General features: G+C 51.9%; 1 protein-coding gene across 1 annotated transcript; it reads right to left on the bottom strand.

Annotated features, from left to right (window-relative positions):
* Window positions 1–142: 142 nt before the first annotated feature.
* Window positions 143–15,048, bottom strand: SCN4B (sodium voltage-gated channel beta subunit 4). The gene is made up of 5 exons (XM_080930056.1): window positions 14,519–15,048; window positions 7,046–7,218; window positions 6,258–6,486; window positions 4,803–4,932; window positions 143–3,835 (listed from the first exon to the last, which is right to left on the bottom strand). The coding sequence occupies exons 1-5, from the start codon at window positions 14,577–14,579 to the stop codon at window positions 3,742–3,744; spliced, it is 687 nt and encodes a 228-aa protein (XP_080786182.1). The 5' UTR covers window positions 14,580–15,048; the 3' UTR covers window positions 143–3,741.
* Between the last annotated feature and the right edge of the window lie 402 nt (window positions 15,049–15,450).

Below are 15,450 nucleotides of genomic sequence, written 5' to 3'. Positions count from 1 at the left end.
AAACCCCACAGCATTTGAGATGCACTATCTCGCCTGAGCAGGAAGCATTTTCAACACAAGTGGTAAACTTGTCAGCTGAGGGGAATGGGGGATGAAGCTGGAGTTCAACTCCCAGGCAACCCAAAATAAAAAGCCTGCATCCCAAATTATTAAAAAATAACGTTTATTTCATCCAAAGCGAAGCTAAGTCCAATTCTACAATGCAAAATGTGTTGTAGAGGCAAGACAAACTAATCGCATTCAATCTGTGCTTAAACACAAGTGCTGGGCGTGTGCACGCCAGTGCCTCGTGAAGGCGCTGTGGACCTGAGGCTCCCACAGCCCATCACTGTATCGTTGGACCTATAAAGTTAGATAGGGAGACTGACTATGAGTACTGTTATCCAAGCCAGAGGAGCAAACCATGCATAAGATAGTCAAAAGCACTGCACATCCAGTGGGAGATGGGACAGCAGGGACTCCAACCTGGGACAAAATAAAATGCAGCAAGCTAGAGGGTTTCCCTACAAATTCCTCTTTTGGGCATCCTTGCCCCAGCCCTCCAGCGGCAGCTGTCTGTCACCCTGACATGGAGTCGCCCAGTTGAATCCAGGAGCATAGCCGTTCGTTTCTGTCTCTTACCCTTCTTCAGTCTCCAGTTCAGGCTACAGAAGATGCAGAGCCCCACCCCCCACTCCTCTCCCTGCATCCCACATCACCCCTTGCATGCACAGCCCACCCTTTTCAGTCACGCCTCTGCACCTGCAGACTGACTAGGCACGCCTTTCCACGTTCCACACGCCACAAGCATGCCACACAAGTGCTCCCTCACCTCCCACCAGCTGAAGGATGCTCTTGCCTCCCTGGCTCCACAGAAGCTGGTCAGTCAGATATGTAAAGCTCTACCCCCTGTCTGTCATTCTCTTGGGCCCTCTGGCACTGCAGGTTGATTTCAGTTGCCTTCTGCTCAGTTTCTACACTGAGGGATCTGGGCCCTCGAATGCAGAAGTTTATTTGGAGGTCAAGGATAAGGGACTTGTGCTTTGTCTTTGGTCTCACTGACATCAATGTCACACAACTGCATGGGGTCCAGGTTTCCCGAAGTCAATGGTGTAAGAGGTGCTGTAGCTCACCGTCACAGAGAACACCCTCGGCAACCCTGAGATCGATATTGAAGACTTGCCTGCAAGAGGGTCTGGCTACAGAAAAATGGCTTTGCAAATATACATTCTAATGCAATCCGTGGTAACATCTGCACGGCGTGCCGCCAGCACTAGGAGCAGACATTCTTTGTTAAGAGGACTGAGATTTGTGCTCTTAATCCCTATCTATTAAATGCTAGTGTTATCACAGGCATTTGGGGCAACAACAATATTAAAGAAGTATTCCCACAGCCCCAGGCACCTCCATCAAAAAAACCAGTACCACAGACAAAGATGCTTTGAGGATCTGAGTCATGATGCCTACGGTTGCAAAAGGAAGAAGTGTGAGGCATATGCATGTTACAGGGATGCTCACCAGAGAGGAGGACTGGATAGACATGGGACATTCTCTCCAGTTATTAGCCTTGCTTCCCAATGCCTTTCCGAAAAAACAAAAATCCAAAGCAACCTCACCAAGCCTCACTGCAGTCCTGTGAGGTAGGAATTATTTCACCCTTTGGGTAGATGGGAGAAGCTGACCGTGAACAGGAAGATGGGAAGGGGGAGTCCCTCCCTCTCACCTGCTGTGTGCCTTGGCTTCCTCCCAGGAAAGCAAGAAGACCCCACCATACTTTGCCTCTTCCAGTGTTGGGGAAGAAAGCAGTTTTACGTGAAGGCAGCTGGAAGTTTCCTGAATGGCTGGAGGCTCTGGTGCCATGTTTGTTCTCAGAACCAGCTTACTCTAAGCAGGGTGTGGGCTCACACCTGTCCCAGCACGATGGCAATGGAGACAGGAAATTGGGGATTCAAGGCCAGTCTTGGCTACATAGGGAGTTGGAGGCCCACCTGGGCTTCATGAGATGCTGCTCAAATAAATAAATAAATAAATAAAGCAGGAGCTGGGTAATTTTTACCCAGCTCACAATGGGTTTTGGGTAAGGAAGAATGGGAGGAGAGGAGGCAACCCCAAGAGCCCCTTGGCTTGGGCAAGAGACAGTAACCATAGCCACAGGCACCTACAGATCCCTTTTTTTTTTTTTGAGTCTCCCTCAGCTTCCACTTTGGGGAGCCTTCAGCTATTCCTGGGCAGAGCCTGTAGTAGTCCTCACATCCCCTGAAAAGAGGACTAGTCTCCATCTTCTGGCGGATGAAGAAGTGTGGGCACCGTTATCATCACACCTACCATACGCCACAGGAACCCACAGGATCAAATCCATCAGAAGGTCCCACATCAAATGCCATCCTATCTCTACGTCAGGGATGAAAAAGAGGGTGCCCCTCAGCTGTCACCAAGACTGCCGCCAGTCACAAAGCCATTGTTTACACAATACCAACCTCATGGTCTCCTCTATGACCTTAGGGTAGGGAGCTGGGGAGCCCCACCATTGTCATGCCAAATCGTGCAATTAAGTCAGGGAGTGTGAGCCAAAAAAAGGGGGCTCAGAACCAGGACTCAGGGAACTAAGGCACAATCTAGCCCCACACTCAAGGGGTGTGCAAACCCGGCTCTGCAAGAAGTTCAGAGAAGGTGTGAGTACCCCCTCCCAGCTCCTCCTCAGCCTCAGACTAGGTGAGGAGTTGGCCCGGCTGGGCAAAAAGAAGCCGAAAAGGCCAGGGGGGCATCTCATCTGAAAACAAGGGTCCCTGAGGCAAAGGCAGACCCAGAGCTGGAGTGGGCAGACCTGGGAGCAGGGAAAGGCCAGGCATGCTAGAAGGACACAGAAGGAGCAAAAGGATGGGATGGGAAGCCCCAGGAAATCATCCCTCGGGTAAGGTGGCAATGCCAGCTGTTTCAAGAGAAGGGAAGAAGTGTGAAGTGTCAGGGTGGCATGGTCCTGCCATGCCAAGGATAAGGGCTATCAGTCTTATAGGACTGGGGTAGACATTCCAAAGGTTAGGAGGTCGAGGACACTGCTCTCCCACCTCCGAAACTCAAAGAGCAAAGCCAGAAAAGATGCAAATAGCACCCCAGAGCTCCAGGAGAAATGGAGGCTGCTCCTCCCTGACCAGCCTCCTCAGCAGCTGCAGCCCAGAGAGCAAAGACAGGCTGGGGCACTTGAAGACCAGGGCAGCCAGGCCTAGCTGGAGGGTCTACAAATTCAGAGCAGGAGGCTGGTCAGGGAGCCAGGACAGTGTGGGCAGGTATTCTAGGGTAGGGGGAAGAGAAGTTCCCTCTAAAGGAACTTCCAGAAGCCTGATATTCTTCAAAGCCCAGCTCGCCTCTCACAACTGGCCCCACCTCCCCCCAGAAGACTCCATCCCAGAGTTCCAGTGCATTCCCAGCTTTTGAAGCAGCCTCTACCCATCTCCAAACCCCAGCTTTGGGAGCAGCCCCCAAAAGTGAGTGAAAGTCTAAAGGAGACCCCGTGTGCCCAGAATCCAGGACTTCCACATCACTCCAGCCCCTCCCTTCCCTGTCTTCAACCCCCTGTAGGCTTCCTCCCCCAGTCAACCCTTGTCCCTGGGAAGCCCTGGCTGGGATGGCAGCTGGGCAGGGCCAGGTCCTTCCTGCTCAGAAAGAACAGTTTGGGCCAAGCAGCACACATCTCAGACAGGACTCGGCATCAATATCTCCATCAGAAAGTGAGGTTCCCTGCTCTGCTTGGCCCAGAGCAGGGCCTCACACTTTTGTGGGTGGCTTCTCTTCTGCCTTGGAGCCAGGCAGCCCGTTCTCTGTGTTGTCATTCCCAGAGGAACTCACGAGACACTCCTTCCTGGAGGGGGTGGGGAGTGAAAGAGGAACAACAGATGAAGGAGTAGGTGTTTGGTTCCCTGTGCCCAGTCCTATACCCCTTCTCTGACCTTCTCTGCTCTGTTCTGTCTCAGAGACCACCGGCCTCATCACCTGTCTTGCCCAGAACACAGCTTTCTAATGCCTTTTCCCTTCTGATACCTTTTTCTTGCTCTTGCCTTCCAAGACTCCCCACCTGCTGCTTTAAAGACATCCTGACACTGTCCCCGGGCTCATACTTTTTCTACCTGTCCATCTTTCTCCTCCTCCTAAGTGAGGAAAGAGACTGAATCCAAGACCTCGCACATGCTAAGCAAGCACTGTATCACTTAGCTATATCCCTGACCTTAGATGCCTATTGTTAAAAACTAAATTTATCTTAGGAGTTCTTAGGAGGTTATGTCACCCTTTCGGGTTTTAGCTTAGTTTTGTTTATATTTGGCTTTTTTTGAAACACGTCCTCACAGTGTAGATGAGGCTATCCTGGAACTCAAAGGGACCCTTCTAAGCATGACTCTCAACCACTGGGATTGCAGACAGGAACTGACGTGCTTGGCTGTCAGACATTGTTTCTACCTCTCCCCACTGAATTCTCAGAATTTCTCCTCTTCCAAAAGGAGTCTAGGGTTTCTATACATGTAATTACATTTTTCTATGATACAAATGAAAATAATTAGCTTCCCAAATCTGATAGTAGGTTTTAGGGCAGCTGGTACAAATAGGAAAAGAGAGGTTAATGGGAGGGGAGGAGGGAAGACAACCAGATGAAGAAGATCAGGTGGAGAAAGGTTGGGAGAGAGCTGGGAGATGGTGCAAGGACTGTAGCAAAGGTCAGCAGTGGCCTCAGAAGGAGAACGAAGAGGCAGAGAGAGCACTGCAGACCGGCAGGGGTTAATGGATGTGGAGTGAGGACCACCAGGGAACACGGGAGTGAGGGCGAGTTAACTCACTTTTTCTCTCTGGTCTTCTTCAAGATGAAGGTGATGAGTTTCTTCAGCAACAGGATACAGACAAGAAGTCCAATGACCCCGCCTACCACAGCCAGGATGATGAGCGTCACCGTGTTATCCACTTCTTCCACTGGGTGGGGGGCAGGACAGGGAGGGAAGAACCATGAGAAGCTGCCACACAAGGTGCAAAACTGGTGGCCCCTGCCTCCCGACCATGACCCTCTCGGGTCAACCAAGACCAAAGAGGCTCTGGCGTCTGTCCATTCACCCTTCCCAATACCTCTTCCCATAGACCCACACACGAGCTGGGGAATGAATCAGAGTGAGACCCATAGCTCCCAGCTCTGAGCGGCAAGCTTACACCTCAGCTAACTTCCTGCTTTCTCTTCCACTGCCTCCAGACCACATGTTCTGTCACCCTTCCCAGCAAGGTCGTCCCCGGACATTCTACGAACCCTCCTGGCTCCCCCTGTTGCTTTAACTCTTACATCCATCACCACTCTTTGTTTAATTGTGCTGACCCCTCGGTTAGCAGAGCTCCCATCCTGGTCACACTGGATCCTCAGCACCCTGGGCCACCATGTAAAGGGATAGCTGAAACTCCATAAATGGCGGGGAAGGGGGGGAGTGTTGTCACCGAGCTAACTCAGAGCCTGACCCCAGAAACAATCTGCCATCATTGGTCCCTTTCCCTTCTCCTCCCACGAAGGGCAGGCACAGAGAGCAGGAATCTAAGCAGATAACAGAGGTGACTCCATTTCCGGTTCTAATACCAGACTCAGGCTCTAATAAAGACGGCCTGGAAATAACCCAAATTCAACCCCTGCTGCTCCATCTCCTGAAACTCCTTGATATGGTCACAGAGTGGGCGCAAGCAGAAGGCATCAAATTCCAGTGTCCTCGGTTGCAAGGTGCCCAAGCTCCTCACCTATTTACCCCTCTGCTTTCCTGACCTCCTGCATGTGCCTGTCTGGTTCCTTCAGTACCTTCACTGCTTAGCTGACCCACCTGTATCCAATTCTATCTCTTTAGAAGGCATCTGCTATTCATTGGGGCTCTCCCTCTGCCTGTACTTACTCTGAACTACACACTCCTTAAAAACAGAACAAAACAGGGAACCAGTTACAGCATCCTTTACTACAACGCCTGACAGTCACGCACCACTTGCTAAGCCAGTACACAAAAACAGCAAGAATCCATCCACATAGAGAGTCTAATGCTGCCGAACACCCCCAGCTAGCTCCTCTGCCCTTCATAGCCACCCTGACTGAAGGCCCATTTTATGGACTAGGAAATCGAGGCTCAAAGATGCTCAATGTTGTTCCCCAAGCTGCTCCATGGCTAACTTTTCCTAGCTTCCAGATGCATGGCTCATTTTACCACTTCGGTGGCACACTGTCGGGCCCCCCAAGTTCTTCCTACCCTACCAGCCTCACCCCTGCACCCACTACATACGTTTATCAACCACTTGGAGGAAGATGGTTGCCGAATTGTTCAAGTCCTTCTCCTTGGGGTTCCTCACGAAGCAGGTGTATCTGCCGGTGTCACTGAACTCCAGGTCACTCAAAAGGATGGAGATGTTATTCATCTTTTCCTTCGTGGAGCCCTCCAGGGTGATGCGGTCGTCAGTCTTCACCTTCACCTTAGGGTCAGACTTATCGTTCTTCACGATCCCGTCGATGAGCTGGGGCAGGGAAAGATCAGAGCAGCCAAGTTTCACAGCCCCCTTCCGTGGGCACCACCCATGTACCCAGAAAGACCCTTCATCTGCCTCTGCTCTGCTCTGTCTGACAGTGGCTATAGCTCTGCCTGACCTGAATTCTGCATGTTTCAAACTAAACCTGTGTTCTTTCCTTCTGGGATCCCTGGAACACACCCCACCAGCTGCTGGGTTTTTTTTTGTTTGTTTGTTTTGTTTTGTTTTGTTTTGTTTTTTGCACAGTGCCTCTGTGAATACACACGCACATGGCTTCTTTCTCCTGGCTATTAAGCTATTGATTTGGGAGAAAACATCCCAAGTTGCAGGTTTCCCTCAAGAAAAGACAATAAAGACTGCCCAAAATTTCCAACAGACCCCAAATTCTGTCATCACCATCAGAACCATCCCCCTGCCTGGACTGGAGAGAGGAACAGAAGGTGGTTCTTGGGATCATCTTTGGTGCTCAGAAGAGACCAAAGCCTGGGCTTGAATGCACTCATGGGCAAAGGACAGCCAGTGGAGAGGGTATGAGCGCCCCACTTACAATCCTGGACGTTTCGCTGTTGTTGTAGGACCACCTGAAGTAGAGGTTTTCAAAGCCATAGCAGCTGGAGAAGGTGCAGGGCAGCAGGGTGGACGAGCCGTTGATAGCATAGATGGTTGTGGCCTTTCCCACAGACACCTCCAGCGACAGGTACATGGGGAACAGGAAGAGACCTGTACAAGGGACAAAGCCTCCCTTAAAATCTTTCGGGAAGCTCTGGGAGAGAAACCTTAGCCAAGGAAGGGGAGCTTTGTCAGATGAAGGGCCCTTTGACACCCTCAGGACGGACGGTGGTTCTCTATACAGTATTTACACGGCCGGAACCATGCATTTCAAGATCCACTTGGCCTCAATAAAATTCTGAGCCTTAGACCCATGTGGTATTCAAAATGACCACGAGGGGACACCCTAACCAAAGAAAAGAAAGGGCTTAGTGGTTTGCGGTTGGTTTTGTTTTGTTTCCTGAAACTTGCAACTCCACCCCTACACCTGGATGGGGGACGACACCGGTTGGGGACAGGGAGGTGCCAGAACTCCCCTTTCCACCAGCACCCAGGGGACTTCCCTAGGTCGGGGCGCACCCCAGGTGATGTTTGAGAATATCAAGTGGAAGCCAGAGCTTCCGTCTGGTGGAAAGACGCGATCGCTGCAGTCCCCACTACAGAGCTAGGGGCAGGTACACCTTAGGGCTGGACTTATCTGACTAGTGAGTTCAGAGTCTCCGACTACACAAGGGAATCCCGAGGAGAGAAGGATGACTACCCCGCCCTCCGGAATGGAACCGTGGCCGCAACCGCGGGGGACACAGACTGCTAGCGGCGAGGACTCAGGAAAGAGCAAGCAGAGCGCAGCTCTCTGCAGAAGCCATTTGTATGGAATGAGGGCACGCTGTAGGATGCGGGACCTAGGCGTGCCCTGTACGCTCCGGATTCGGTGAAGCACAGCCTCCTCATCACCTGCATCCACACTCCGCAACCCCTCACCCCAGAAATCACAGTGACACCCCCACGGTCGCCTCATCCCCTCCTCAGGACATCCCTCTGGCCCGCCCCTCTACAGGGCATCCCTCTGCCTCTGGAGGCGTGGCCTTCAATAAGTCCTCCTCCTAAGGGCTCTTAAAGCATCTAACCCTCCTCTTTCCTGCGCATTCCTTAGGGAAACTGCATTGCCTCAAGGTCGTTCCACACTGAAGGAGATCCACACTGAACTCATACCTTTCTTTACCAGTAGGGGAAATGAGCACTCACTCACATCTTAATTCTCAGGAAAGTCCTTTGTTGTCTAACTTAATTCCCTCGTGCTGCACCATAAATCAACTCCCTTTTGTTTTGCCCACAAGAGGTAATGACCATGCTACTAAGTGACAGACAAGGCAACTTAAAGAGTAGTGCTTTAAGAGCTGGTGGCCCAGCTCTCAAAGATCCCTTCACCTTCCTTGTGTCTCCTTTCCTTCTAGTTGCTACACTCATGGTGGGTCAGAAATTGTGCCCTGTGGGGCCAGTAACCCAGCCCTGATTCCTGTTGTCCGTGATGACAATAAGCAGAGAAGCATTTGCTGTGTGCCTGGAGCCTTTCAGCCTCCTGCTCCCCAGAACATCTAAGATCATAGACCACACTGTGACTCCAGCTTTTTCTAGATTACCTTAATTTGCAACCCTCTCCCTCTCTCTCTCTCTCTCTCTCTCTCTCTCTCTCTCTCTCTCTCTCTCTCTCTCTCCTCCCTCCCTCCCTCCCTCCCTCCCTCTCTCTCTCTCTCTCTCTCTCTCTCTGTGTGTGTGCATGGAACTATTGCAGTGGTTTTCCTGAGGGACATCAGAACCAGCTGGGGCCAGACATCGACAAGTGTGGGTCGGCCCTGGAACTATGTGAGTCTTCAGAACTGGCCTCTCTCTGTAGCTCCCAGGAAACAGTGTGGGTACAGACCACAGTTTAAGAATGACTTGCTAGAGGGCTTCCCACACAACCACCCCACACACACCCCACACACACTGCTAATAGGGTACTAAATGGCAGGTGTGATTTTTTATCCTTTTATAGATATAGCTGAGGCTCAGAGAGGTAGAATGATTTTCCTACAGCCACACAGCAAATGGCCTCTTTGGAGCTGAGTACTTACTCTAAGACAACATGGGAATATTTTATAGACTACACCCATTTTATCCGTAACCCATAAAGTTGTTATTCCTTTTATCCCCCAATAAATGCCTCAAAGAAATAAAGATGGAAAGACCACATACCCAAGAAGTAAGTAGGCAGCACTCAGAAATAGATCTGCTTTCCCCAAAAACCATTCTGATGAGGGTCAGTGCTCCCTGGAGTTCCTGGTTCTTCTGTTATCTCTGCTGTCCTTCGCCCACCCATCCCCCCCTAGGTCTAGGAACACGAACAGTCATAAGTGTCCACTGTCCAGCCTAGAGCCAACAGTAGAGGATGAGAAGCTGAAGCTTTGCTTTTCATGGCTCCCAACAACCCCCTAAGCCCAGGCCCAGGATGCAGAGCAGGAAACAGGAATGCCCAGAAGAAAGGCAGCTTCCGGGCTGCAGAGTTGGCTCAGTGATTCACACTGATGGCTGTGCCAGCGCAAGGATCTGAGTTCAAATTCCCAGCACCCATGTAAAAGCCGGTATGTAGCATAAAGCATCAGAAACTTCTAATGCTAGCACAGGGAGATGGGTGTCAGAGACAGGAGGGGTCCTGGAAACTTGTGAGCCGGCGAGCCTGGTAGGTGCACTAGAAAAACAACAAACGAGGTGGAAGGCAAGGACCAGCGGTGTACTCTGACCTCCAGGTTCACACTGTTGCATGCCCACATTCACACACGGAAACAAGCACATCGCTACGGTTACAAAGGGGAAAAAGGGCTTTCTAAACTGGATGTGGTGGCTCACACCTGGAATCCAGAACTCAGCAGAGTCAGGACAGCTGCAGCACTGAGACTGGCTTCTGCTGCAGTATGAGACTCTGTCTCAAAAACAAAAGGAAGGGAGGAGGGAGCAAGCCCCCTGGTCATTTCTGAGCTTAGTGTCTGGACTAGGGTCCTGATGAAGACGAAGAAGGGGGACTCTTCTCCAGGGGCCAAGTTCCTTCTTCCCAACTCCAGCTCAAATTAGGGATTCCAGAGCACAGACGCACATCACAGGGGAGATGACAATTTGTTTGCTTTTCATAGGGGCCAGACTAGAACTTTCCATGCAAGCAAGGATGACCTTGAACTTCTCACCCTCCAACTCCACCTCCTGGGGTGCTGGGATTACAAGCCTGTGTCTCTGTTGAGAAAATGCCTTTGATTGCTTTAAATAGATAGAAGCGAGAAGAGCAGACGAAAGGTTCAGAAGGAGGAATGCTATTACTTTAAGTTCTGGCTCACCACACAGTGCGCATTTCTGCTTGATGCGGGTGGCTTAGCTCTATCTAATACGAGGAGGACTCTGATTGACGCTCTGGAGTGTCCTCAGTGGCCTGGAGGGGATAAAGAAAACTGGCAGCAATGGTTTCCAGAGTCATCCCTGCCCAAGTGGAAACCTGGGAGACAGGAGGCGAGTCTGGATGCTTCTGCAGCACACAACCCACCCAGCCAAGCATGGAGAAGCCCTTCCAGCTGTCTGGGAGGTTGGTGCACAAGCTCCTGTGAGGCTGAGCTTAGGAGGGAGGAGCATGGGTCACGATCTGCTAACAGGCCCTTTCAGGGCTACTTCAGCAGGTTGGCCAAAGCCTGGTCAGCAGGTCCCAGTCTGCCTGCTGTCCTTGACAAAATCAGAGGAGCCACATCCTGCAAGTGCGTCCCCAGACTAGTGCAGGATAGCTGTAAACTTTCCTACCTCCCAAGCTTGGGGGGAGGGGAGCCAAAACATAGGGTTGTATAAAACACATGAAGGGAGCATCCTTGGGGAGAAGATATTGTTTCAGAGAGGTGAGGGGACAGTGCTGTCCCCAAACCAGCATTGGATATAACCAGGGCGCCACTAGTTTCTCTTAAAGACTACTGTGTCAGCCAAGACTGTCTCCCGGCTACTCACGCATTGATTTATCCCTTCATCCTCTACCGCATCTTGGATTATTTCCATGTGGCTATTTCCCTGAGTAAAGGACTTTCTTGGCTCTACCCAAAAGTTATCTCTTCAGAATGCCAGCATGGGTGTTGGGTCTGTCTGAAGTTAGGGCTCCTCTAGCACTGTGGGATCATGAAGTCTCCTGTGTCAGTCCAGAGTCCTGTGGAGTTCCACCCCCATCCTCCCAGCCTGGCTTTTCCTAAGTCATTTGCCTATTCTCAACAGCCTTCTTCAGAAGTTCCTAGTTCCTGCCACCCTGCTGGGACCTTGTCCAGGGAGAAAGACTGACTCACACGTTGTACCAAAGTCTTTGAAAAGGCTGTGGATATGGGAAGTGTTTACTAGCAAACATGAGTTCAGTTCCCAGAAACCTTGTGAAAAATGGACATGGTAGTGTGGCTTTGTCATCCCAGAACTGAGAAGGCAGAGACCGGCCAGGCTCATCTACTCATGCGGAAGCTCCAAGTCAAATGACACCACCTGTCTCACCTGGGGAATGACAACCAGGGTCAACTTCTGGCCTCCACACACATGCACACACACACACACACACACACACACACACACAGAGCACACACATACAAAAAAGCATTCTGCACATGGCTATACTATTAAATATTCACACCAGCAGGAATCCAACGGCCACGACCATCCATTTCAAGGTCAATCCCAGACTGGAAGCATTCCACCATCTTTCCCATAAACAGAGATCAGCCACATCCAGGCAGGGTAGGGGGCAGGAGAACAGAATGGTGTCTGCTCTAAGTTTAGCTCCAAGGACTTTGCGGGGCATGTGGAGCAGAAGCTCAGCTGAGACTCTCTGGCCCCAGGGAGGAAGAATGGCTCAGAGTTAGAGCTGGGAGGAAGAAAGTGGGCCGAGGGCATGGAGAGAGGGACCCCTCCTGGGAGAGAGGCCTTGGGGGCCTGGGGAAACAGGGCTGGGCCAGGCAAGGCTCCTGGGTCCTATGGCAAAGGAAAGAATTCTGCTCCCTCACCCTAGGCAACCTGCCTGCCTGCTTCCTGCCCACCCCCATGAGCTTTGCCAGGCTAGAAGCATGCCCCTGAGACAGCACTGGATCACTGAAACCAGCTTTATAAACAAGTCCAAACAGTGGGTCTGTTCCTCTTATTCAAGGCCACTGGGTAGTGTGTTGGCCCCAAGGAGCAGCCACAGGGCAAGGTGATTTCCTTAGGAGGTGGCCAGTCATAAGGGTTTAGAGACCCAGCCTTGCCTGTTCCCACAAGCCTGCCTTCTGAAGATCCAAGAGTTAATCATTTTTTCCAGATGCACACTGGCCCCTACCCTTCCTTCCCTCTTCCCCAGGATCTCCCGGTTTAGCCTTGCTGGTTTCTTCCTCTGAGTGGGACTCAACACCCTCTTCTTAATTGTGTGCTCATTAAGCAAGCCCTTAATAAATACACTCCAGGGGAGAGAGGGTTGTGCAACACAGCACCCTCACAAGTGATAATTAAACACAGATCATGGCAATTAAGCAAATCAGGGAGCAAGGAAGGGGTGGGCAGAGCAATACACTATCAGTTACACACCCAGGAAAAGACGGGGACCCACGGAAACCTCGCACTGTGTCCTTTTGAGCCACTTCTCGAGTTCAGAAAAGGCTACATTGTTTGTGTTTTCAAAAACAAAACAAAAAAAGCACTGGGGTCTCAGTCTACAAAACTGAGTTGGAATGGAGAAAGGACTTCAGAGACACCATGTCGCCAACTGTGAAGCAAAGCTCTGACCACTGCTTACACCCACCCATAGCCATCCATGTCATGTCCCAAGCTTAGACACTAGCCCTCTGACCTTCCCTCTTGCCAGATGGTCTGGGTTCTGTCCCACTTGACCATCAGTTGGGCACATTACCATCCCTCTCTGGTCTATACATTCCTCATTTTTTTGGAATGCTCCTCGATGTGGTTTTCAAAGTTCCTGCCCTATCTATACCAAAGCTCAGCCCTACTCTCGGCTCACCCCGCGCCACCCGAAGCCCTGTACCTAGAGCCCTCTTGGTTGTCCACAGAAGCTTGGTTCTATGGATGTTCTAGTAGTGCGAGGCCTAGCACTCCCTTGGCCAACCAAAAATGGGGGGTAAGGCAACCCATGACACGCAGTGACTGGTTTAATGACTGGAGTTTTGGTGTTTCTGAGTCCCCTCACTCCCACTGTGGCCACAGGAGAGCCCTGGAACAATCCGTCTGAACACTAGTGGAATGATACTCTCCCCATCCCATGAAGAAGAAAGAGCCTTGGGCTTTAAAGAGTCATCATGAAACCCGTACAACATCTATATGGTATGGGGCAAAGACAGTGTCTTATATCTGGCCTCAAGGAGATGAGTAAAGCAGAGCTCAGGAGCAAGAAAACACTGTCCCCAAGACCTGACAGGTATCCATAGGACAGATCTGCACATGATTTTCAGGTGCAAGAGTGGCAGTGGCTTCCTTTAAGAGGCCTGTGTCCTCTGCTTCCAGCACAAATACCTTTACCATGTGCCTGATCCAATGTGGGTGGGTGGGTGGGTTATGCTGTCCAAACCAAACCTGACTTATATAAACAGGAAGAGGCACAGGTGCCAGAGATGGAGTCAGCTTACATTGGAAGTCGGGCTGTGTAGAAGATTACATTCTGGTCTGGACTAATAAATACCATTGCCTAATCTCTCGGAGTTTGACACTCAAAACCATCATGTGAATATTAATAGATAGCCATAAGAGTCTATACCCTCTGTGTCCTCTGGGCCTGACTCCTCTCTCTTCCCAGTCTCCCCCCCAAATGAAGAGTCAGTAGCAGGCCAAACAGATCTTCCCCAGAGAAACCCTTTACAGGAAGAGGGACAAGGGCCTTCTGGAAAAGGTGGCTTTTGAATGGTCCTCTGGGTCCTTCTAAGCCCTTCCAGCATTTGAAAGAGTGGCAGGGACACCAGAGAAGAAAGAAAGCAGAAGAACCTAGCAAAGGGTCAGGGGAGAGACCCTCATCCCCCATTGGAGCATCCCCACTCCCAGGGAAGCAAGTCAATTGCTCTAGGCAAGAGTAACAGACACCACTACACCTGCAAACTCTCTAGAATCCCCACACTCAAGGCAGTACACACACACACACACACACACACACACACACACACACACACACCAGGATGCCTTAACTCAGGTCTCAGGAGGATTCCCCTGCTGCAGCTCCAACACCTGGCTCCAAAAGGCATCAAAGGGAGCAAGAAACTCATTGCCAGGGTAGCTGGGGATGAGGGGAAAGCACGGGGTTCCCAGGAAGCATGGTCTCAAAGCTAAGGGTCTAGCAGGAAAACCTACATCCCAATCATTTGGTGCCACCTTGTCTAAGGCACCTCTCTTCGCCACCTTCAGGATGGGGTGGGGTTAAGAAAGAGGCGAGGGGAAAAAGACAAAGCTAGGGCTATCTTACCCAAAAGCCCAGTGACCAGCCATCTCGCCTGAGTATTGCCTCGGTTCCCAGCCTGGGACATGGTTCTGTTCTCTCCGGAGCGCTCCGGGGGCTTGGGACGGGATAGTGGGCACAGCCGGGCACTCTGCCCGAGGTCGGCTGTGGGCCCCCCGCAGCTGCCAAGGGAGCTCCGCGCCGCGGGTCGGGGCTCCGGAAAGTTAGCGGCTACAGAGCGAGACGAGGGGGAGGACGAGGAGGGGGAGGCGCGCCCGCCTGCCTCTTGGAGTCGGCTGCAGGAGCCCGGGCTGGAGGGGAGGAGGAGGAGCCGGAGCTGAAGGGAGGACGCCGGGGAGAGCGGCACTGCGATGCGCCTCTGCTCTGGAAGCGCTCCAGCCGCAGGAGGGGCGGCGTCCCCGCCGGTTTCTCACAGTGGCCGTCGCGCCGCGGATCAGGACTGTAGGGTCCAGCCTAGGCAGCCCTCTCCCTTTCCAGGCGGACGGGGATGCTGCGGCTTGGCACTGCAGGGCCAGCCCGCAGCCGCCCGCATCATCCCAAGCGCCGAGCTGCCAATTAGGAGAAGAGTTCACGGGGGAGTAGAGGTGGAGCTTTTAGGTTTGTTGGAAGGCTGTTTTGTTCAGCTCAGAGAACACGAGTAAAGGGCAGCGGCTGCCTCTCCGGGGACCGCCGGTAGGACATCCGCAGCGAGTGCTGCCGCAGCCGGTGGGCGTGTGCCGGCTTGTCCGCTGCGGACAACCGGTACAGCCCTGAGCCCACTTGCGTCGCCTCCTGCCGCGCCGCTCCTTGGCTCTGCTGATGGCTTTTAGGCCGCGGCAAACCGAGTTTCCCTTGCGAAGTGCTCCTACACGCCTCCCACCAACCCATTTATGCACAGACTCTTTGCATGTTAAAGGGTTGGGGGACAGACACTTCAAGACTGTGTGCTTTTCCCCCCA

The sequence above is a fragment of the Micromys minutus genome (genome assembly GCF_963924665.1).
Source record: "Micromys minutus genome assembly, chromosome: 16".
Lineage (NCBI taxonomy): Eukaryota > Metazoa > Chordata > Mammalia > Rodentia > Muridae > Micromys > Micromys minutus.
The sequence above is the reverse complement of the archived record's forward strand: the minus strand, read 5'-3'. Positions and strand labels throughout refer to the sequence as shown.

What these genes read in the sequence shown, in the direction of transcription:
- SCN4B (XM_080930056.1), bottom strand. Translation starts at nt 14,579, where the DNA reads ATGTCCCAGGCTGGGAACCGAGGCAATACTCAGGCGAGATGGCTGGTC. An exon ending in GCTGGTCACTGGGCTTTTGG is followed by an intron (nt 7,219 to 14,518) that starts GTAAGATAGCCC and finishes TCCCTTGTACAG; the next exon opens with GTCTCTTCCTGTTCCCCATG. An exon ending in CCTCCAAGTGGTTGATAAAC is followed by an intron (nt 4,933 to 6,257) that starts GTATGTAGTGGG and finishes CCCCCCACCCAG; the next exon opens with TGGAAGAAGTGGATAACACG.